Consider the following 24,050-nt stretch of genomic DNA (forward strand, 5'->3'; position numbering starts at 1 on the left):
AATAGCACACGTTGTACAACAACAAGAGAAATTGAGAAATCAAGACAGCACACAGTGAGAAAGACAGTGCTGATGTTATATGTGCCAAACAATGGTAAGTCACAAAACTTCCAAGTTTGCTTTGTAATTTTTGCGTGGATGACATCTACAATGCTGACAAAACAGGGTTATTCTACTGTGCCACACCGGATGATTCCCTGACCTATAAACAGAAAACACTGTAAGGCTCAAAGAAAGCGATGGATCATGTCACAGTGCTATGCTGTTCCCAACATGTCAGGAACTGATAAACGTAAACTACTGATTATTGGAAAAAGTGCAAAGCCTCAGTCTTTTAAAAGGGATCTATATGGAAAGTTTACCAGTTTTGTATCATGCATTTATCTGTGCTTTGCAACTTTTGTTTTTTTAATCATCTGGGTTGTGTTCAGCTTTTTGGTTTGCTGGATTGTGTTCCAGAATAAATGAAAAATGTACTTTTATCTCATGCTTGTACTGTACTAATTTTTCATGATACCCTGACAACTTTGTTTATTTGGGACAGCCCCTTAATTGGGACAATGTATTGGAGTCCCAATGTGTCCCAATTAACCGGAATCTACTGTAGTAAGATTTATGCTAGAATCAGAATGATTTTATGAAGGGAAGGTCAGCCACCAATAATTTCTGACTGTTGTGTCATCTCCTTGGTGAGAAATATTTCTCATCCCTTGATTCAGGGGCGTATCTGTAATGGGGCCAACGGGTGCCTGGCCCCCGTACATTTGGCCCTGGCCTCTGCTACCGCCGCCAATGGAAGCCTATGGGGAGGCGAAAAACGGCCCCCGCACTTCGGGCTCTGGCCCCCCCTCCCCTACCAGGGAAAGTCAGATATGCCTCTGCTTGATTGCAGTGTCTTTGGATGCAGAGGTGTTCAGCTGGCAGAATGGAGCTACTTATTTAATGTTATAAAACGTTTTGGTTGTCAATCAATATTTTATTGAGAGTTTGCTATATTCACAAACAATGGCATGTGTATATGTTAATGGATTGTTTTCAGAGGCCTTCTCTGTGTCCAGGGGCATGCAGCAAGGCTGTCCCTTTATGCCCTTTTATTTAATTTGTTTATGGAACCCTTTGCACTGACCACAAGACTGTCTGAGGGTACCACTTGCCAGGGTTAGAAATTAAGTTGTCACTGTATGCTGATGATTTATTAGTGTACGTTACTGTTTTATCGATTCCCTCCCTATTGACAACTATTAATCAGTTTGGTCAGATTTCACATTATAGGGTGAAATAGGATAAAACTGAATGTTTTTCCTTATCTAAATTAGTTTATAAAGCTGACTTTGCTCAATATTCATTTCGATGGAAGGTATCCTATATTTATTTGGGAATTTGGTATGGCGAAGCTTTGGAAGGGAAAGTTTGGAGGATACTGTTCACAAAAATATTTTACTAACCTCATTAAGGATCCTGTTTACAAGGTGCGCTAGCGTTTTTAGTGCGCACTAACCATGTAGAGGCACATAGGAATATTCTGGGCATTTACACAGTTAGTGTGAGCTCATTTTTAGCGCGCACTAAAAACACTAGCATGCCTTTGTAAACAGGGACCTAAGAGTTGGTGAAAGTTTGGTCTCCATTGTATCTGTCCTTGTAAGGTCGATTGGCGACCATTAAAATTATGTTCTAAGCATGTTACCTTTACTTTTTCCTGCAAATTTTTATAAATCTCTGGAAAGTATTATCTATAAATTCCTTTGGCAAAGCCGACCACCAAGGATTGCAACAGGTCAAGAAATTGTGGGGGGGGAGGGGGAGTTAATTTACCAAATGTGTCTATTACTATTTTGCCTATATGTTGCGGCAGGGTGATTATTGGTTTATTTCAAGTTGTTTGCAAAGTAAACCAGTTTGGCTGATGGTAGAGGAGTCTTTTACATCACCTATTCCCCTCTCTTATCTAGCAGGGATGAGCTCCTTTTCCAAGGGGGGAAGTTTCTTGTTTTTGAGGCTACTATGACTGCTTTTCAGAGGCTTGAAGAGTTGTGGGTATAAGATGCAAATGAAAATTATACATTGGAATAATCCAAGGATATTGATAGCAAGCAAGCCAGTGCCAGGTGGACCTATATGGTCTGTGTCTCATATAAGGCAAGAAAACAACAAATCAAGCGGAAGATATCCAGAAGGACCAGACTGAAGCCACAGATGTAGGAAACCAAAATGATTTATTACGACCCAACATAGTCCGTTTTTCAGCCGAAAAAGGCCTTCTTCAGGGGTCTAAAACAAAAATATATAACATATATAATAAAAATGTAACATATATAATAAAAATTATAATAAAAACATGGAAACACTTATCGTGTATAACAGTGGCATTTAAAATATAAAAACTTAAAAAAGTATAACATTTGGAATAACAAATTAAATATACATCATGGAGGCAGAAGGACTAATGAAAGCAATAATCTTATAATGGCCATGCATATTATACATACAAAAGGTAAAATGTATGAGATTTGAGGGTGTAATAGATTACTAAAGATATATGTAAGGATACAAACACAGATTACCAACAGGTGCATAGGTAAATATAAAGATAATAGTTATAGAGAAACCAACACTTGCATAAGTGTTATTCAATATTTGTCATACCTTCAGACTGGCTTATACTGGTATTCCTCCAAAAGGATCTCACAAGAAAGTGAGACGATCTGGACAAAAGTAAATACAAAAATATGAGTCAAAAATATATGTCAAAAAATGTTACATATTATAAAAATGTATATAGCAAAAAAATTAAAAAATATATAAGAAATATAGAAAAGTACTAAACAGATAGCAGACTATATAGTGTAAAAATGTATATAGCAAAAGAATCTTTAAAAATACATTCAAGAGAATGTGTAATATATGGCCGTCTGAAATCTATTTAAATGGAATAAAACCTACAAATATAAACGTTTACCGCCGTACTGGATGAAAATATAAAATAAAAATAAAAGTAAGAAATCCGTAACAGAATAGCGGATTTATATGCACCAATGTATATGAGTGCTCTCAGATAGAATTATGTGAAAAATTAAAATCATACCGCTAGTACACTTTGTCACTGGCAAATCGACTGCCGTTTGAATAGTACTAGCGGTATGATTTTAATTTTTCACATAATTTATATTTGTAGGTTTTATTCCATTTAAATAGATTTCAGACGGCCATATATTACACATTCTCTTGAATGTATTTTTAAAGATTCTTTTGCTATATACATTTTTACACTATATAGTCTGCTATCTGTTTAGTACTTTTCTATATTTCTTATATATTTTTTAATTTTTTTGCTATATTGAATAACACTTATGCAAGTGTTGGTTTCTCTATAACTATTATCTTTATATTTACCTATGCACCTGTTGGTAATCCGTGTTTGTATCCTTACATATATCTTTAGTAATCTATTACACCCTCAAATCTCATACATTTTACCTTTTGTATGTATAATATGCATGGCCATTATAAGATTATTGCTTTCATTAGTCCTTCTGCCTCCATGGTGTATATTTAATTTGTTATTCCAAATGTTATACTTTTTTAAGTTTTTATATTTTAAATGCCACTGTTATATATGATACGTTTTATATTTTAAATGCCACTGTTATACACGATAAGTGTTTCCATGTTTTTATTATAATTTTTATTATATATGTTACATTTTTATTATATATGTTATATATTTTCGTTTTAGACCCCTGAAGAAGGCCTTTTTCGGCCGAAACACGGACCGTGTTGGGTCATAATAAATCATTTTGGTTTCCTACATCTGTGGCTTCAGTCTAGTCCTTCTGGATATCTTCTGCTTGATTTGTTGTTTTCTTGTTTTTTTGCGGGAGATTTTGGACTCTTTTTGTCACATAAGGCAAGACAGATCAGGCTGGACTGGAGTGCATTTTGATGGCATCTCCAGTAGTTGAGAACTGAGCCCTGAAAATGGCAAGGACAGATCAGGATTAAAAATGAGTACTTTACATCACATTCATTTCATATATGCTATCAGTGCAAGTGCTGTATATCTCAGTGAGGGAGGGAGTGAAGGAGTAGCCTAGTGGTTAGTGCAGTGGACTTTGATCCTGGGAACTGGATTCGATTCCCACTGCAGCTCCTTGTGACTCTGGGCAAGTCACTTAACCCTCCATCGCCACAGGTACAAATAAGTACCTGTATATAATATGTAAGCTGCTTTGAATATAGTTGCAAAAACCACAGAAAGGCAGTATATCAAGTCCCATTTCCATTTCCTAAAGTGGAACTTGGCGAGTAAAATTTTGTTGAATTGTTGGCTCAATAATGAATTGATAATGAATGTGACTGTTGGGAAGTCTGGATGGACCACGGAGGTCTTTATCTGCTGTCATTAACTATATTACTACGTTACTCAGAAAAGACTAGAGGGCAGGGAATGAGAGTTGAATTCACAATCACCAATCCCCTTCCTAGCTACTTTCTATTTTTTAGCTTTAATTTGCTTCTTCCTAGTCTCCATTTCGTACCCACCCACTCTTCTTCTAAAAAAACACATTGCGCTGTAAGCCTCATTTTCCTAATGGAAGCCCTCAAAGATCTCAGAACAGTATGACTAGCTTGTCTTACTGATCCCAGCAAGAGCCAAGTGAATTAAAAGATTTACATTTGGCACTTATTTTGTACGATAAGGTTCTGAATTATGCATGAAAGCCTTCTGCTCACACATTTCAAACCTGTACTGAATGTAATACTTTTGTAGGCATGCTATTGTGTCCAATGTATACACAAATATTCTAATCTGAAAAAAGTTTCATTGGAAAAATGTTGTCCTCAATCCATAGAGTTACAGTCCAGCTGTAATTTTGTAGCAGGCATTAACACTGCCAAAACAGAGGCAGAGGGTATGTCAACCTTTAGAAAGACTCCAGTGCCTAATAACACGTTAAGAAGCCTAACAATTATATGTCTTCAAGACATGCTGTTTTTCCAGCACTTAACTACACTGCAGCTGGGAAGGAAACTCATTCTAGTGCAAAGTAAACGCCAACTTACTTAACGATTTTAACAACTTCGGAAATATTTCCAGTGTTTGGAGTAGAGAAGGATTTCATTACACACATATTAAAAGCAGATGTGAAACGTAAAATGATGCAAATATTCCAAAGGAAAAAACAATCACTTATGCTGGAATTCCTTCAGCATTAAACAAGCATAGAGAGAGAACTGGTTTCTGAAGGAGCTACACAGATTTTACTTTCTTCTACAAAAGAAACTGAATTGTAAAGATTCCCCAAAAACAAAATAAAGAGGCTCTCAAATTTGTGCTACTGGATGCTTGTGATTTGAGGCAGCCTGAAGAGAAACAGTGAATGACAGTGAAAAGATCCAAAAAATCATAATTAAAGCAATATTTCTGGGACTTCTCCTTAGCTCAGCCTTAGAGCAGCAATGCAGGAGGGGTTAAAGTTTTCAACCCAGACTGAAGGGACCAGCAGGGAGGAAGGAAAAGAGGACCACTGTAGCTACTGTGGCAACTCCTGTTAGTATAGGTTCAGTTTAGGGGCCCTTTTATTAAAGTATGGTAAGCACTTGACATGGAAATAAATGTGTGCTAACACAGTAGCTTGACACTAAGGAGGGGGGGGGGGGGTAGATACTAAGGTGTGGTAAAAGTTGACATTTTACTGCAGGAGTCCCTATTTTGTAGTAATGCAGTGCTACAGGTTAGTGATTCTCATGGTACAGGAATAATGCAACTTTCAACAAACCTCGTAAGCTGCATTATTCTTTTCCTCAGGAGCATTTCTTAGGGGCCATTGCAAGAAAAATGAAGGCTGTGTCCCCTTCCCCAATGATACCCTGCCCCTGAAAACCACACTCCCATTGTAAACCCCCCTCCCAGGCCTACCTTACGCCATCCCTGGTGAACAAGGGTAGGCCAGGCATGAGTGATCGTGAGTTGGTCCTGCCCCTGCCAGGTTCAGATTCAAATTGGCACTTATGACCCCTAGTGGTAGTCTCCAGGTACTATCACAAGAAGGTCATGCTGTCATACAGGGCAAGACACAGTAAATGGCACCCAAAGTTAGGCGCTGTTAAGATTTGTGCTAAGAGCCAATTCTATAAAGACTGCTTAGCAGTAAGCAAGCAATCTTTACAGAACAGAACTTAGTGCAGATTCCTGTGCCCAGATTGCCGCCTGCTGAAACCTGATGTAAATCCTCACACCCAACTGATGGCATTTGAATACGTAAATCCAAGTACTGTATAACAGTGCACCTAATTTCTGGGCACATCCCTGGCCCACCCATGCCCCTTTCATGGCCATGCTCCCCTTTTGAGCTGCACGCTATAAAATTTAGGTGCGCATGTTATAGACTAGGCTTTAGGCAGATGTGCACATAACTCCTAATTACTGCCAATTAAGTGCTAATCAATTCCAATAACTGATTGCACCTAATTGACTAATTAGTTGACACACGCATTTGGGATCTGCACCCAACTTTGGGCAACCTATAGAGAATCCAGGGGATAAGGAACAATGCAAGCTGTACTATTCAATTTACATAATGATTAGGTGTTTTGCATGCTTTGCATCTCATTATTTGGTTTCTCATGGTGAATTAAATTAGCATGTGTTACAGTAATATGATGTGCAATATTGCTGTTCAAAAAGTATCATGTGTTATTGCCTGAATGCACCTTAGCAACTAATCTCCTGAGGAGACAATTTGAGAAATAACTTTTTACACATAAGGGACTAGATTCTATATATCACACCTAAAAAATCAGCAATGAAAAAAAATACACCTAGGCAAATTTCCACATAGTTTCTAGAAAATGCTAGGCATGAATCTGCACAACTAAATTAGTCTCACAGGCAGCTACGCCAAGTACAATTTGGTGTAAACATCGACGCCTAAATTAGGCACAGACCGGGTATATTCTATAACTACACGCATAGATTTTAGAAAGGCTGTCCTAAGACCTGGACATTTTTCAGTCATAATGGAACAAAACCAAACCATCCAAGACTAAAACTATGATGTTTTGAGCTAGACCTGTTTTTAGAACAAATAAACCATAAAAAGTGCCCTAAATGACCAGATAACCACTGGAGGAATAAAGGAATGTCCCCCCTTTACTTCTTCAGTGGTCAATGGCCTCCTCCCATCCCTCAAAGATGTAAAAGAAATAGTACATACCAGCCTCTATGACAGCCACATATGTTATAGCCAGTCCTATTAGAGCAGCAAGCTGGTCTCCTTAGTGGTCGGTGCAGTGAACTGTGGAAAATGGGACCCAGGCTCATAATCCACCCTAACTGTTAAACTTGTGGTGGAAAGTGTCAGCCCCCAAAATACCATCAAAAACCTACTGTATCCACATATAGGTGACACCTGCAGCAGAAGGACTGTCTGGTAAGGTTTGTCTCTTTGCGGATGATACCAAACTCTGTAATAGGGTAGACACCTTGAAGAACGGTCCAATAACTAGCAACTAATACTAAGAAATGCATTAGGGTTACAAAAATCCAAGGAAATGGTATAATATAGGGGGTGAAGTGATTCTGTATATGAAAAAAGAGCGAGACTTGGGGTGATTGTGTCTGATGATATTAAGGTGGCCAAACAGGTAGAAAAGTCAGTGGTCAAAGCCAGAAGGATGCTTGGGTGCTGACTGAGAAAAAACAGGCCTTCAGTCTGAGAACAGAGCCCAAAGCTTTAAACTCTATGTTAAATTTCTTTTATTAACAAAGCAAAACATACATACATACATCAACATTGCATTTACATCCAGACAGTGCAAGCCTGTGTATCAACTGAGACAAAGCTCTTCAAATAGGTTCAAGATTTCTTTTGTAATCCCTACCTACTCCCTCCCTTTATCTCCATCTTTATAACAATAATAAACAATTTTCATAAAGTTCATATTCTTTTTGGGTGAACTAAACAACTTGAACTGTAACCTACCCCCCCCCCCCCCCCCATAAGTAAGTACTACGACAGTATCAACTAGCTTTAAACTTTATAAACTATTTAAATGTTACAGTCTGGATTTGCACACAAATACATGTTCCACTATAAAACATAAAGCCACAAAAGCCATTCAGTCAACCAGTATTCTAAATTTAAGGTACTGCTATTTTTTTTTTTTTTCAAAATCCTATCAAATAAAGCAAAAGGATTTCTGGATTATGAAAAATACTTTTGTATTATGTACTGTGAAGAGTTCGAGGACATGGAGTGGGAAATGGCCAGGGAAGGGGAGAGAAGGGCTCCTTCGGGGTGGCCTGAGTCCGCCTGTAGGGGTGGTCACCATAGATTCTGGTCCTCAAGGATCCAGCATGTTAGGGACAGCAAAAGGTCACCTTCCTCAGAGGAAATAGTGAGAGCCAAAGACTACAATTCACAGCAGCCCCTGAGGGAAACACAGAGTAGAGCCAGGGACTACAAATCCCAGCAGCCCCTCAGGGAGACACAGAGTAGAGCAAGTAAGAATTACTTGCACTACCAGTCCCAGAGGGATAAGGGGAAGGAGGAGACTCGGAGTAAGGTCAATCAGGGGAATGAAGAGCAGCTGGGAGGGGGCAAGGTAGAAGAACCCATGGACGGTGGGGAGAAAGAGAGAGAGGAGAGCCTGGAAGAGGAACCCATGGATATCTCAGCTCTTGCCAAAGCAAAAGGTAGAGAGTTAAGAGGGCAAATGGCAGCCTGGTTCTCTGGGTTGATGCTGGGAGGCAAAAGGTGGCTTGCATAAGAGGTGGGATTAAGGAACGAATGTTTCAACTTGGGTCAAGTGGGAGGTTGTCAGGAGTTAGTGCTGACAGTGAAAGGGTGGGACCCATACATTTTCCTGGCTTGGTAATAGGTGGACAGGGGGAAAAAAAGGTTGAAGCGGGAAAGTGAACTGTTTAAATTGGGGTTTGAGCTGTGATGAAAGTGAACTGTTTATATTGGGGTTTGTGCTGCAACACTGACTCTCTCCCTAATCAGGAAAGTTGAAGGAACCTGCGAGAAAAGTGGGGGGGAGAAGGGAGCGCACAGAGACTCTCCTTCCCTTCCATAGGAAAGGGGAAGGGAGAGAGAGAGGGACTGTTTCAGAGGGAGTTTGGAGCTGAGTGGGGGAAGTGGTGGTGGAATCCGGGGCACACTGGGGGGGCCACACCCACCAAGGAGTCTTAGTCCCAAGCAGGGGACAGCTAAGAGGGAAACCTCCAGACTGTAAAAGCGAAGAGGTTGAGCGAGATAGCCCTGACGGTGGATTACTATATAGCTCTCCCCGTGGTCTGGTGGATTGCAAAGGACCCTGTGGAATTCCAAACTCCAGAATGCAGATGGTAAAAAGAAAACTTCCAGACTGTAAAAGTGCAGAGACCGAGCAGGGCAGGACACAGGCTGTGAGGAGGCACTATCATGCTCCTCCGTGGCTGAGAGCTTTACAGTACAAAGTCATCATTTTCCCAGTAACTTGCTTTCTGCATGTCCTTTGAACAAGAAAATCTTTAGCCACAATACACAAACACCTAAACCTTGTTCCATTGCAGGATTTAATGATAAATACTTCAAGTACTATCTCTCACAGCTCTCAATGAAAAGTCATAATATATCCATTTGAATACCATGGATGCTTTTAAATCTATTTTCTACTGAGCTCCTGTGGTTTAAAATAATCAGTATATATTTAATGTTTCATCAGAATTCCAATCTCTTATTCATTCAAGGAACTGTATAATTATTTTGTGGGTACTATCATTCTTTATTATGATTTTATTTTACTCTTTTCCCTATTTTGTGGATGTAAAAGACAATCCAGGATAGGAGATGAGAAGTAGACTGCCTGTCTATCCAAGTTACTCCAAGCAAATCCTTTGGAAGAAAACATTCTATGTAAACACAGACAATTTTTGACGTGATTTATGAATAGTTAAGATCCATTTTAGGCTCAATAGCAATAAATGGTGATATTTATTCATACCTGTTACTTTCCTTTCCTTGAGCACTGCTAGACCAGTCCAGACTAATGGATTGAGTCCCCCTACCAGCAGATGGAGGTAGAGATACTGAACTAGTCACCAGTACAAGGGCTTGGTGTAGCCTGAAATTCTCTAGTATGCCCCTACCAAAGCAGAACTAGGTCCATCTTGCAATGCACCAGAACCACTGCATCATATACAAAGAAATTACAATTCCAAATGAACTATATACAAAACCCAAAGAGAGAACAAAGCCTGAGAGAAATCCCTTATGCCACAGTCTTCCAAGGCAGGTCCTGGACTGGTCTAGCAGGCTCAAGGAAAGGAAATTAACATGTATGAATAAATTTCACCTTCCTTATCAGTTTGGTAGACCACTCCTGACCAATGACATCTACAAAAGCAATACCCTACTAGGAGGGAGAAGACAAGCCTGTGTCACCCCTGCTGAAAACATCAAGCTTATAATGCTTCACAAATGAGTGAAGTGAAGACCATGTTGCTACTTTGCGGATGTCCTCTGGCCTAGGCATACAGTAACACCAATTGTAGTGGGTACATATGAGCCCTGGATTAAGGCATTACTTCCGTGTTTACTTATGTGCATAAATGATTACAATACCGGCATTTACACACATACTTGCCATCTTAATCTATGTATAGCTTCTTATAGAGTTACCTCCCTTGTGACAACATTCAGAAGTGGTTTTAACTCACTAGCAAAATATTAAACCCAGTCAATATGTAATTATAAAAAATATTTGTGCTATTTCCTAGGTTGAAAGAGGAGGATGGTAAAACAAAAACAATGCTATCCATTAAACAAAAATTAACGTAATAATCATAATTGCATTAGCAGATGGAAGTGAAAGAGAAACCAAGCATTATTTTTAAGATCTGGATGGCATTTTACCCTTCAACTTAGCGAGAATATTCTGTTCACTTATCTACCATGAAACAGCACTTCCTCTTTCATATATAAGGCTTCGATCAATAATAGTCTTCCCAACTGTCTTCATTTCTGATAGTTCTAACTGCACTTTTGTTCTAACTGGGAAATGTATTTCTGTCATTTCTGTTACACTGAATTTTTAAACCCCTTCATATAGTACCTATATAAATTCCACTTTCAAAGCCATCATCTTAGAAGGATCAAGCAGATTTTACACTTGCATCAACTTTACATACCATGCTGCAGGATAATTATGAAAAAGAACACCATAACCAAGGAGATATGGGAAGTAAAAACGGATACTTTAGCACAGTGCTTCTCAATCAGTGTGCCTTGCGAAAGTCCTTGATGTGCCTTGGAGGTGGCAGCTAGGCATTATGGCAGAGTGAACAGTGGCCTGAGAACCAGGGAAGCCAGGGTTCAAATCCCACCAATGCTTGGGTGAGTCACTTAACCCTCCATTGCCTCAACAAAGTGAATTAAAAAAAAAAAACAAGTACCTCTCTTCTTCCACTTCTTACCTGTGTATCTCCTCTAATGACTGCAATTTGATTTTTGAATGGGTGGGGCTCTGCAGTCTCACAAGAGCTGCTGGCCTCATATGTTCAGTCTTCTGACTGAAGCCAGCAGAATGAGGCATACAAACACACAGATGAAAGTACTACTCTCCTCCTATTGGTGGGAGGTTGATAATCCTGCTGAATTTGGTTTGGTGGGCTGCAAGGATTCAACAAACTCACAAGTGTGCCACAAAATTGAGAAGTACCAATTTTAGCGTATCAGTAAAACACAGCAGAATCTATGGGAATATATTCAAACACATGATAAGACACAAACAGGGGCTGAATGAGCAGGTTTGACACTTTTGAGCAGTGGTGTCAATTAGGGGCGTAGCCAGACAACAGATTTTGGGTGGGCCTAGGCAAGTATTGGGTGGGCACCAAGTGTTCTCCCCCCCTCCAAAAAAGAAAAATCTCAGCTGGTGGGAAAACGCTTCTTTCCACCTTGGCAGCAGTATTGCACTGAAAACTGAGCATGCGCAGGTGCCGGTGTCGTGGAGAGTAGCGTTTTCATTACCATCAGGGGAAAATCTTCAGCTGGCAGAGCTTGGGATTCCCACCAGTTACCACTAAACATGTGCTACTGTTGGGTGGGCCTGAGCCATAAATGGGTGGGCCCTGGCTCACCCAAGCCCACCTGTGGCTACGCTACTGGTGTCAATCACTGAGGATTCTACTGGCCAGTCACACATCTTTTGTATACATTTGCAATTCAAACATTTTTAAAATCTATTTCACATTTTCTTATGGATCAGAAATGGCTTGGCAATCAGGCTCCAGACTCTTAAGGACTGTCCTATATGTCTTTAGAAAACACAAGCATAGCTAGCTGCCTTTTCCACCTCCAAACCTAAGCTCCATGTTACAAAATTGTCTTGGAGGTGAGACAGATGGGTAGGAAATGGAATGATGAAGGGGAACAATGGGGGTGAGAAACAAAGAGGGTATGAGAGCAAAAGAATAAGAAGGTCCTGGTTGACAGCTTCCCAGCCATATCAACTGCCACAGCATCTCACTTTTGCTGTGGAACTACTTCAATGCATCCTGTTAACCTCCTCCTTCACCATCTTGTGCTTCTTGTTCACACTCCACTAGCCACCACCTGCTAAAGGAACGGATCTGAGCAACCAGGCAGAGGTATATAGACGTCTTTGCCTATTTCAGCTCGGAAAGTCCCTGGTTTTGAGTCAGAAGATTGCAGGTTAAAAATCCAAGATTCCCAGTTGAAAAAAAAAAATTGCTGTGGCAATATGGCATGTGCGGTGAGCTTTGAATTTCACTGGCTTCTGTGCCCCAAACCAAGTTGGCATTGCCTCCCAAACTCCTCCCCACCACTAAATGCCACTTTCCTCCACCACCATAACAGAGATATGACATGACCTAAGGGTGACAGCAGTGGAAACAGAGGACTGGCCTCTTGGAAAATATTTGGAACATATCAAAATGTGCAAGAGTTATGCAGCCACACAAATAGCACGAATGTCCTTCCTCCCAACTGTCCAGACAAATATTTGTAGCCACACAAGTTCTGCCATGTTGATTTTAACTTCAAAACCAAGCATCCTTCACAGCCACAAGACCCATTTTCCTTATGGGAGAAAACCTTCAGTGAATGCCATATGCTGATTCATTAGGGCCTCGGTTCTGAGAATCTGCAATACATATTCAATCTTTTTTTTCTAAGCTAATTACAAAGGAGATAAAAGAGAAGATCTGCTCTTACACAACTGCCTTCCCACGCACCACATCTAAATGCAGGCACCAAAAAATCATTGCAAGTGTGGCAAAAAGCAGCACACCCTTTTGCTAATTGCCTAATTTGAATTTCAGAGATTTGACATGTGGAGTCTTAGTTCTTCAATAGTCATTAACCACAATGAGAGAAATTCTCTTAGAAACCCTAGTACAAATTAGCAGCAGTTGAAATACATAAGGAATGAAACACAAAGGAATATGTTTCTGTGTATCTACCCCCTCAAAACCTTTCTTTCTATGCAAATTCCACCTGGCTCTCAGTGGAGCCCTATCAGCAGCCCACTCCAGTTATTCCTTTTTTTTTTCTCTAACGCACTATTCCATATAAAATTACATTTACAGACCAAGAATTATAGCAATCATGTGTCCTGGAACAGAGAGAACATTAAAGCTGTATCCAATGCTTTTTGGTGACCAAACTGAAGAGAGAAAATAATTCTCTACTGTTTCAACAACGAAGATGCAACTTAAGCTCAGGCTGGCATCAGCAATGAATTCTAACAGACAACAGGGAGAATTAATCATTCTTGCATCTGGCCAGATCCCAGGACTTAATTCGTCCAATGTTAGCCAAACCTTCCATTCCCTGTGTCCAAATCTAACAACAGCATAATCTCTTAGACTCGCTGCACTGCATATTTTATATGACTATAAACCGCTGAGAGAAGGTATTTCCTGGATAAGTGGTATATTAAATGGTTTTAAATAAATACCTTTCAAACATGAGCAGAACTGTATTTTACCCAGAATGATTAGCAACTTCAAACCATAGCTTATGCTGTAACTTTGCAGCTGTCACCTGCAGAATGCCCTTTAGAAAAAGTGTTTGACGCCAGTTACCCAGCTCCGCATTCAGAGTGGTCGGAGGGCAAGGAGGTCACAAAGCTCTCCATCCACAGCACATGGATCCGGTGAGCTAGTGTCAACGCTAAGGCCAAAGTAATTTGGTTTTATTCTTACAGTGGACAACATTGGGCTCCTTAATTTTAAAATCAAATCTGCTAAATTTTCCAATTGCATATTACTAACAGCATTAAAAGAACACCTGAAAAACCTGCCAGGCTATCCAATGAGTCACTGAAATTCAGGTCACAATAACTGTCCAATTACAGTATCAGCTACACACCCTTTACGTGAGAACATAAGGTATAAAGCTTGCAGCAAACATGGCCCACATAAATCACCAGAAATACGGAAATGGGCTAGGTTCAGCTAGATCCCTGTGGATATGCAGCAGAAGACATACTTCAAAGGCAAAACATAATTATTGTTTGAAATAAAACAAAGTGAAATTGTTGCAATCTTTGTCATGCATCCAACAAATCGTATAGTCATCATTCACAAGCAGGGCTCCTTGAATAGCAAAGAAAACGTTGGGACCCTTTTACTAAAGTGTATTAAGCAGTTAGCTCATAAAATAGTGCAAAAGTAATGCAAGTGTTATTGCACTGGCATGACAGCATATGCTAACTCATGTACTAACTGAATAGCATGTTATGGGGGAGGGAATGAGGTTGGACTGCACTTTACCATGCTTTGTCACTATTGCAGTTAGTGTAGATGCACTTACCACCTCCTAAATAAATCCACACGAACCATGTATAGACCTACAATGCAATAAAGAACTTTGTGTGGTAACTGTAGGGAACCATGCTAGGAATGCTCCCACTGGTTAGCACACAGCCCTTGAACTTACCACGCACTAGATGCTCTAACACACAGTCCCCAGGATTCTAAATATGGCGCCCAAGGTTGCACATAGCATTGGGTCTGTTTCCAAGATGCGTATGCACATGAATTGGATAATGAGCTGTGAACCATCAATAACTGGGTGCAAGCAACCAATTACTGATGTTAATTGGCACTCATTAAAATTTGCGCATGCATCTGGATGCACGCAATTCTATACGGCATGGTGCCTAACTCCCATGGTGTGTATCTCAAAAGGGGGGTATTGGCCATGGGCATGTCGAGTGCGTTCCAAAATGTTGCGTGCAGAATTACAGAATGGTGCCTAACTTGGGTGCCGGCATTTACGCCCAGGTTCAGCAGGCATAAGTCCGGCGTGGGATCTGCACTAAACACTATTCTATACAAGGTACGCCCTTTATAGAATAGCGCTTAGTGTTGAATTCTATTTATTGGTAAGTGCAAAAAAATTTCATACTTTATGGCAAAGGGGCCCTTAAAATTGTTAGCTCCTTAGGCAGAGAGACAATGCATAATGTGCTGTACAGGGACAAGCCTACATAAATATTACATGTATTGTTTCAGAGACAGATACAAAGATGTTGTATGACTTTCAAAATTAAAGTAACTGGATAAATCCAATAATCCAGCATACCACTGTGCTGCCATTCAAGACACCTGGGTTTGATTCACAGCCACTAGGACCACAAGGGATAGTGATTCTGCAGAGGAAATATTCACAGCAAACATGTATTTATTTAATATGCTTATTTACAATCTAATGCAAGAGATCGTAGGCAATGTACAAATTAAAAATATTCTAAATTAGAACAGGGATATTCAAACCGTATTAATATAAATTCCAAATCTTAAAAAAGGTTTGAAAATATGGTTTTTCAGATGTCACACCTTGTACCTCCAGGATCAAACATGTAAGATCCTTGTCCTCATAATAACAAACAAGGAACCTCAAACGCTCCAAACAGGGAAAACACTGCAAATATTGCTAAATCCACTATTATATTAAGGAGTAGAATAATATCATAGGTTCCAGTGAGGAGGAAGAGAGAAAAAAAACTAGGGTTTCTATGTTTATTTGATATGCATGTAGAACTGCTGATATTTACATGTGTAAATCATGAATAGAGCTTCTAAAATTACTACCCCATTGTACTACACCTTAACATAAACCCTAACTAAATAGTATCATCCACATAAAAACACTGTACCCCACACTTCTGCTATCCTGGATTTGAAAGGTCCCAAAGAAGGTGCAGAAAAAGAGGTCCCTCGCCTCTTTCTACCTTCCTTTGTCTGAGGAGCAATCCATGGGAGCGCTGGGCCAGGATAATATGTCCAAGCCCATTGCTATGTTAACTGTGGTGGGGTGCGGGATGCCTTCCTTAACAATAATTACAATCCAGAAAACTAATGTCATCTTATTTTTAATTTTATTTATCTATTAATATTCTAACTAAAACTAAGCAAATCACACTAAAAACACACATAAAGAATAATAAAATAACACTTTCCTTAACAACACTTATTTCATCAAACAAATAAAAAGCATGCTGCAATACCTTTGCTCACTGTACTGACAAATGTCCTCACACCATAGGATATGCCATATGTAACAAATAAGTTTTCAAATATTTCTTAAACCGTATGAAATTTGCAGATAAGACTAACTGTCCAGGTAACTGATTCCATAATAATGGGCCAGCTGCTTTTGCATCTGCAAAATGTACCTTCATCAACTTCGAGACTTCTAAATGTTTTGCATTTAAAAGGTGCCATGTAACAATACTATTTTTCTGTGATAACTTATGGAAAGAAACATCAAAGGAAAGATGTGCTATTCATCAAAAATGTAAAGATTAATCTATCAGAGTGAGAAAGATTAAGGGGTCCTTTTACTAAGGTGCTTTGACAATTAGCATGCGCTAGATGATAAGAAGCTCATTTTATACCTATGGGCATCACAGCAATTAGCATGCGCTAAATCTGTTAGCGCACCTTAGTAAAACGACCTCTAAAAGATGTAAAAGGAAGAAAACTGCAGTAACTTTTCTCCAGGATAGAAAATCCAGCAACTTTCTATATAAAGGGTGGGGAATTTTCTAAAGATAACAGGTCAGGTGCATTTGCAACCATGAGACCACATATGTCCAGGCATATGTTAAATGCGGTGGGTTTGGGTTACACTTGTCGCACAATAATTAACATCCAGCAATCTAACTTCACTTTATCTTCGCTTTTGTTTTATTTATTTACTAGTAAAAAAGGCCCATTTCCGAAACCAATGAAACTGGTGCTAGCATGTGGCTTTTTTTTTGTGTGTGTGTGTGTGTGTGTGTATGTGTCACAGAGTTATTTTGTGTGTGTGTGTGTGAGGGTGCGGTGTGTGTGCAGGTTGTTGATGTGTGTCTTTTTTTGTTTTGTTTTTTGCTTGGGGTTTGTGGGATGTGCTGTGCTGTGCTGGCAAAGTGGGTTGGATTGGTGTGTGGCTTTGAGGGTGTGTTTCTGTTGTATTGTGTGTGTGTGGTTTTGTCTGTCATGGAGGTTTGTGGAGGGGGGTCTTTCTGTTGGTGAAATGTAAATGTGGTTGTAGGGGGGGTCAGCCTTTGCTGAGTGGTGGATTGTTTTTTCCGGTTTTTTTTTTGTGTTGTGCTGAGGCAGCAGTGTTGTTTTAGATGGGCGGAAGGTAGAGGAGCACGTTCTTTGTCTGTCGGTATTTTTTGGCTGTTTCAGGGCTGCTGTAGGGGAATGCTGGAAGAGAAATGTGCTGTTGGAAGCAGCGCCATCTTTTTCCATTGGGCTGGGTTTCTGGGCATCCTGGAGGTGGGTGACGGCTTGCCTGAGGACGGGGATGGTTGTTTTAAGTTGGCAGAAGGGAGAAGAGCATGGTCTCGGGCCGTCTGGGGGTGATCCGGTATGTTTGGTCCATTTCAGGCCGGCTGCAGGGGAATGCTGGAACATTTATGCGCTGCAGGAATCAGCACCGTCTTTTTCCGGGTGCTCGGGGAATCCCCGAGGTGGGAGACAGCTTGCCTGAGGCTGGGGATGGTTGGGCACGTCCTTGGCCGCTTCGGCAAAAGGGGAAGAGGAAGGGGGTGGGGAGTTACCTGCAGCCGCCTGAGAAACCATGTATTCTTTGTTTGTTTTGTATTATTAGTTTGCATTTCTGTTGAAGAAAGAGTGGATGCCTTTCGAATGATGGAGGTGGTGCGTCGGTGTGCGGTTGTTTCGTTAGTTTGGCAGCCAGTCTACAGCGATTCCTAGGCAGGGAAGGAGTACTCCTCCCCCTTCCTTGGTTGCTGTTTGCTGCTGGCTGGGTCGCGGGTAATCCTTCCAGCTGGGCTGCAGCTTGTCCTGTTCGCCCACGTCCCAGATGGTGACGGGCACGTTGTTTTCCGGCTCCTCCGACTCCATGTCAAGCGATCCCAAATATAGTCTTTGCTATAGGCCCTCTGGCACTCTTCAGTACTGGCATTAGGCATTTAAAAATTTCTCCCCCCCCCCTCCCGGTCTATTTTTGCACATACCCACAGCAGGAATATTCTTCTCTCGTTCCAGCGGTGGTTCTGTGCTCTCCGTGCTGCACAGATAATGAGCCATTCTGCTCCTCCCTTATTGTCACGTAGTTTCCTCTGATTGGTCCGTCTTATGTTGCCTAGTGTTGCCTGGGAACGGTGTTGTGATGGTCCTTTGTGTTTCAGAATGTTGAGGGTGTTTTTTCTGATTGGTCCATCATGCGAGGGCGGAGCAGAGAGACATGGTCAGTGTTGTGGCTTCACCACCATGAATCCATGAACCCTTCAGGGAGTGGCTGAGTGACTTCAGAACGTTGTCTTCAGAACATTAAGGGTGAGTTTTATTATAGTAGATTTATATTCTGCCTAAAATTAAGTGGTTCACAATAAAAATACACACAAAAAGTAATATAAAACAACACATATTTCATACTCCAGTAGTTGTGAAGTAGGACTAGTGCTGGGTAGACTGCTATGGTCTGTGCTCCAAAACTGGCAGGAAGAGATAGAGAAGAAGTAAGAGATAGGGCATTTTTTTATATGACAGCTACAAATCCAGTACCAATCATGGTCGTTTTCAAACCAGAAAAATGTCTATCTTTTTGGTACAGATATCACCCTATTTTAGATGTTTTTGTGCTCAGTGTGTCTTTTTTTAAGGGCCATTTTCAAACAAAAAATGTTCAAGGGAAGAAAATGCACAAAAACAAGCCATTGGGATGTCTGGGGGCCAGCAGGTCTTACTAGACTTGCCATACAGACATCCTCGCAGAGCAGTGGGGCAGCCTAGGGAGCACTGCAGTGAACTTCACATAAAAGGTCCCATGTACACATCACATTATAACCACCTTATATTGTACGGTGAGCCCTCCAGGAATAGCAAAAAATGTATTGTACCCAACTGCACACCACTGCAACAGCCCTTATGCCTGATGATGTCATCTATATGTGGGTTCACTAGGTATTTTTGTGGTTTTGGGGGCATTCACACTTTCCACCACAACTATACCAGTTAGACTAGGATATGAGCCTGGATTCCCTGCTCGACAATTCACTGCAAAGACCACTAGGCTATACCAGGGACCTGCTTGTTGCTCTAAGGAATGGCCATTATAGAGCCTGGTATGTACTGTCACTTTCACCTCTTAGGGGGGTGGGAGAGGGTTAGTGGCCACTGGGCGGTTAAGGGGAGGGCCATGTCTTTATCCCTCTAGTAGTCATCTGGTCAGTTTGGGCATCTTTTTGGGACGTAGCCATTACTGAAACAGGTCTAGCCCAAAATGTCCTATTATTTTGTCCTGGACATTTTTATAACGTTCCATTATTGCAGAAAATCGTCCAAATCATAAGCCCACCCTAGCCCCGTCCATAACACACCTTCAACACGCACCCTTGAGATTTAGACAAACTGCATAGAAAAACATCTTAAAAATTTGTTTTGAAAATAGCAATTTGGTTGTTTTTGCAAAAACAAAAAGTCCACCAGCCACTTTGTGCCATTTTTTTTAGACGTATACCAGTGTTTAATCATAATGAAATGGAACCTGTGCAGAGTACTAGATTCAACTCTGGCCACCTTGTTGGGCAGATTGAATGGACCATGCAGGTATTTATCTGCAGACATAGCCTTTTGCAAAGCAATGGTAAAATGTGGCCTGCGATAGCATGGGCGCATCTTTTAGGTGCACGCTGGGGCATTTTTTACCTTGGCTGGAAAAAAAGCAATATTTTAATAGGCTTGGAAATGAGCATGCTCTAATATTGAAAATAGTGTGTGCCTATTTACAGCCTGAGCCCTTACCGCCACCCACTGACCTAGAGGTAAGGGCTCACGCGCTACCCAGACAGTAACCATGTAGCACGCACCAATGGTTACCGCTGGGAATGCCCCTGCAGTAGAAAATATTTTCTACTGCAAGATTTTGTGCATGCCAAAACTGGAATTACTGCCAGGTGCTTGTGCTACCCCAGCAGTAGTGCCAATTGGACACATCTGCTACCTGCACGTTAGCTCTCCCGCACCTTTGTAAAAGGGCCCCTTACAAAGTTACTATGGGGCTCATTTTCAAAGCACTTAGAGGCCCTTTTACAGAGTGGCAGTAAGCCCAATGAAGGCTTGCCACTTGCTATTCCAGGACTACCGCCGGCGGCTGTCAAGTGTGTGCCATTTCCGGAAGGAAAAAACCCCCGGAAATGGTTAGTGTGGCAGTAATCAGGCATTGTCGTGCACTGCCCGGTTACTGCCAGGTTACTGCAGAAGCCCTTACCATCACCTCAATGGGTGGTGATAAGGACTCCCTGCCGCATGGCCATTTTGTTTTGAGGGGTTTTATTCACTGCAGTAAAAAGGGCCCTGGTGAGTGGGAAAATGGCCCCCGCCATTACCGCAGGATCCTTTTTCCCGCAGCTTGGTAAAAGGACCCCTTAAAGTTCCATAGGTTACTATGTTCTGTAACTTTTTTTTTTCACATAAAAGGATGGGTTTTGGACTATTGTATTATAAATTGTTTGCTAGTGACTAAAACCCCCAGAAAGAAAAATGAGGCTTTAGTGAATTATGCTAGACCCTAGCATAATTCACTAAAGCCTCATTTTTGTTTCTGGGGGTTTTAGTCACTTTTTCCCAGAAATGGTTCACATATTATACATATTTTAACATTTGAATTATCCCTTAAAATGTTTCCCATAATAACATACAACGCAATGAGACAAACTTTATAAATAAATCAGAAACTACCAAAAAAAAATCTACCAAGAACAACCTAAAGAGTATTATGTGACATAAGTACAGGAGATCAACACACTGGTTGGAGCTAAGATACAGCAGTCTAGGAAAGAAAGATGAGATCTCAGATGGCTTTACAGATATGTGGCACATTCCCATTCTGACCAATAAAAAAGTAACACTAGAAACTGTATATAGTGATAAAGGGGGAAAATATAACAACACTGCTAGAAAAAAGTGTCGGTACCAAGAGACGATTCTGTACTAAATATGAAGATAGAAATGCGCAAGAGATGCTATCAGAGACCAGGAAAATGTGACAGAAAAATACGAAACAAACAGTGTCAATTGGGTTGGAAGTCATTCAAGTACACCTTGCCTCTAAAAGTAAGCTCTTTTTGTCACAATAGTACTTATATCCGAGAGACTGAAATCATACCCAACACCTAACCCTGGAGTGAGGATCCTTTCTGTCATGGCGTGCTCCGACGTCCCTACTTTGCAGTTCTACAAAACCCAAAAGGCAGCTGGTCTCAGACTACACTTACCCATGTTGTATCCGTAGGGCGATTCAGTGGCTCCATCCTGCAGGCTGGCCAGAATCTCCCCCTTCCCCACGTCGCTGTCACCCACCAAGAGAAACTTGAGCAGGAAGTCATAGGCTTTAACGGGACTGCCTCTGTGGGTCATTTTCCCGGAGTCTCTTCGGCTCAGCCCATCACGAAACGAACCATCGCTAGCCTTGAAATCAGGGATCCAGGGCACTCAGGACAAGCACAGACATGACCAAAGCAAAATACTACGCCGCTTTAAATATTAATAAAAAAAATCCAACTTCACTGCTCTTGCTTTTTTCTCTTCTTCTGCTGTCAAGAGATCCGAATTCTGGCGGAGGCAGGATGTCGGGTGCTGAAAGAGCTAGAGCAGTGGCAGCAGCTCCCACTCCCGAGAGATGTCACACAGGTCTCCCGCTGCTCCACCATCCGGGGCACGCAGACCTGTCAAAAGGTGCGCAAAGACAAGAGAAGGTAATTCAGCAGCCAGTGCCGCAGAGAAGCGGTGGCATTTCTTTCTGGAAGAAGTTGGGAGGTGAGGTCTGCTGCGCAGGTGTAACAAGTTCTTCTGGGGATCGCTCAAGAGGATTTCTTCTGCTGGGTTGGGGGGGGGGGGGGCAGGGACAATGGATTTTTCACTTGTTTCTCCGGGGCAGAACGAATCCGCTCACTGGAGGAGGTGAGGAGATTCGCTTTCTCCTACGTTCCTACCAAACCACCTGCTGGGGAGTGGGAAGGTGGAGACGAAGGAATAGGGGGGGGGGGGGACAAATTTTCAACACGGCCCCCACCCCCTTGAATATCGTGCCAGCCTGCTCCAGTTGCTGGGGGCGATGAAGCACCCACTGCATCCAGAGCTGGCATCTATGACGGGAGAGGGTGATATGACAGTTACACTGGCGGGCGCGATATAATTCTCTATTTGCCTGGCAAAAGGGCTTTACTCACGCGCTCTCTCCTGTGCGGGGCTGTCACCCCCGGGTCAAGAGCCTCAGCGGACGCGCCCCCTGGGGTCCTGTCAAACCTCCCCCGCTGCGGAGAAGAAACGAACCGCCAGTATCGCGCAACCACCACCTCCTCCTCCTCCTCACTCACTCACCTCCACACACACGCAGCACCACTCTCCCATCTGTGCCTGTCTGGGCACTGTGCCCGCTTCCCACTGACAGCCCGCGCGCGCCCCGCCTATCCGTCGCTTATTGGTGGCTTCCCCAGTTGCTAAGGTTTATCTCCGTCTTTATTGGTTGTCTGGATCATCAATCACTGCCTTAGCCGCGCCTCCGTCTCCCTTGATCGCTGTTTGCCCGAGGGGGAGGGGCGGGAACGAGGCGGGGCCGCAGTTGTTTACAAACGCGTGCGATTTTTCCGGGAGCACGCGCGTTGACGTCTTTGGTTGCTGCTGCAGTTAAGGATGTAGCTCCTCGGCTGCGTTGATGGGCTTCGTACGACCTGTAGTTTCTATTTAAAGCTCAAGGTTTCAGTTACAAAGTTATAAAACACGAGATAAAGTTTTAAAAAGGGAGGAAGGTATTAATCAGCTACTGGAAACGCGTGCTTAGAATTGTTATTTTCTTCTCTTTAAGCAAGTGCACAGCAGTGGGCTAGTGTAGGCTTCCAGTACCTGGGAAGTTCAGAAGTAGCCTTTGCACCTTCCCAAGTCCAAGGTAGTGACATCAGAGGGGGCAGTAACAATGCTTCCATATCTCATAGGCACTGCCACTGGGGGGAGAAGTGGCCAGTACGGTACCTCTCTCATCACTAAGGTTATCAGATTTTTGGCTTGCAAATCTGGGACACTGGGTGAGGTCAGGTGGAGCAGGGGGAAGTGAGGTGGGTGAGGTGGAGCTGTCCCATGGCATTTTTCCACCATAAAGATTGTACTTAATATTCAAAATGATCTAACCAGCCAGAAACAGCTGCTGACCAGTTAAATTGCTTGTTCAAGGCTATCTGCTAATTTTCAGTGGCACTTCAGCAGTTATCACTGCTGAAAATGAGTGATTAGCATCTAAGTTAAAGCTGACTATTTTGGGGGCATTCTGGAAACAGTCAGCACTTTGCCAGTTAAGTGCCGATATTGAGCATTTAACCAGCCAGGGTAACCACATAAATGGTACTGCATAAAACACACTCCTTTATGTGGCAGCCTATGGTTGCATATCGACTTAAGTAACCTTGTATTAGCCAGCACTGCATAAACTGGATATTCAATGCCAAAGCCCAGACATGGCCTGGCATTGAATATCCAGGAATAATGCCGGCTGCTGAATACCCCATAATCTTCAGGAGTAGCC

General features: G+C 41.8%; 1 protein-coding gene across 2 annotated transcripts in view; it reads right to left on the bottom strand.

Moving 5' to 3' along the window:
- RAB40B (RAB40B, member RAS oncogene family) overlaps positions 1-22,911 on the bottom strand; it is an 87,225-nt gene extending 64,314 nt beyond the window's left edge. Inside the window, exons 1-2 of one of the 2 annotated variants that reach the window (XM_030208028.1) lie at positions 22,856-22,911; positions 21,751-22,200 (exon numbers count right to left, since the gene is read on the bottom strand). In XM_030208028.1, coding sequence (XP_030063888.1) covers positions 21,751-21,892 — 142 coding nt within the window. In that variant the 5' untranslated portion in view covers positions 21,893-22,200; positions 22,856-22,911. The other variant, XM_030208027.1, reaches the window with a different exon arrangement.
- Positions 22,912-24,050: the final 1,139 nt, after the last annotated feature.

The sequence above is a fragment of the Microcaecilia unicolor genome, chromosome 6, assembly GCF_901765095.1.
Source record: "Microcaecilia unicolor chromosome 6, aMicUni1.1, whole genome shotgun sequence".
NCBI lineage: Eukaryota > Metazoa > Chordata > Amphibia > Gymnophiona > Siphonopidae > Microcaecilia > Microcaecilia unicolor.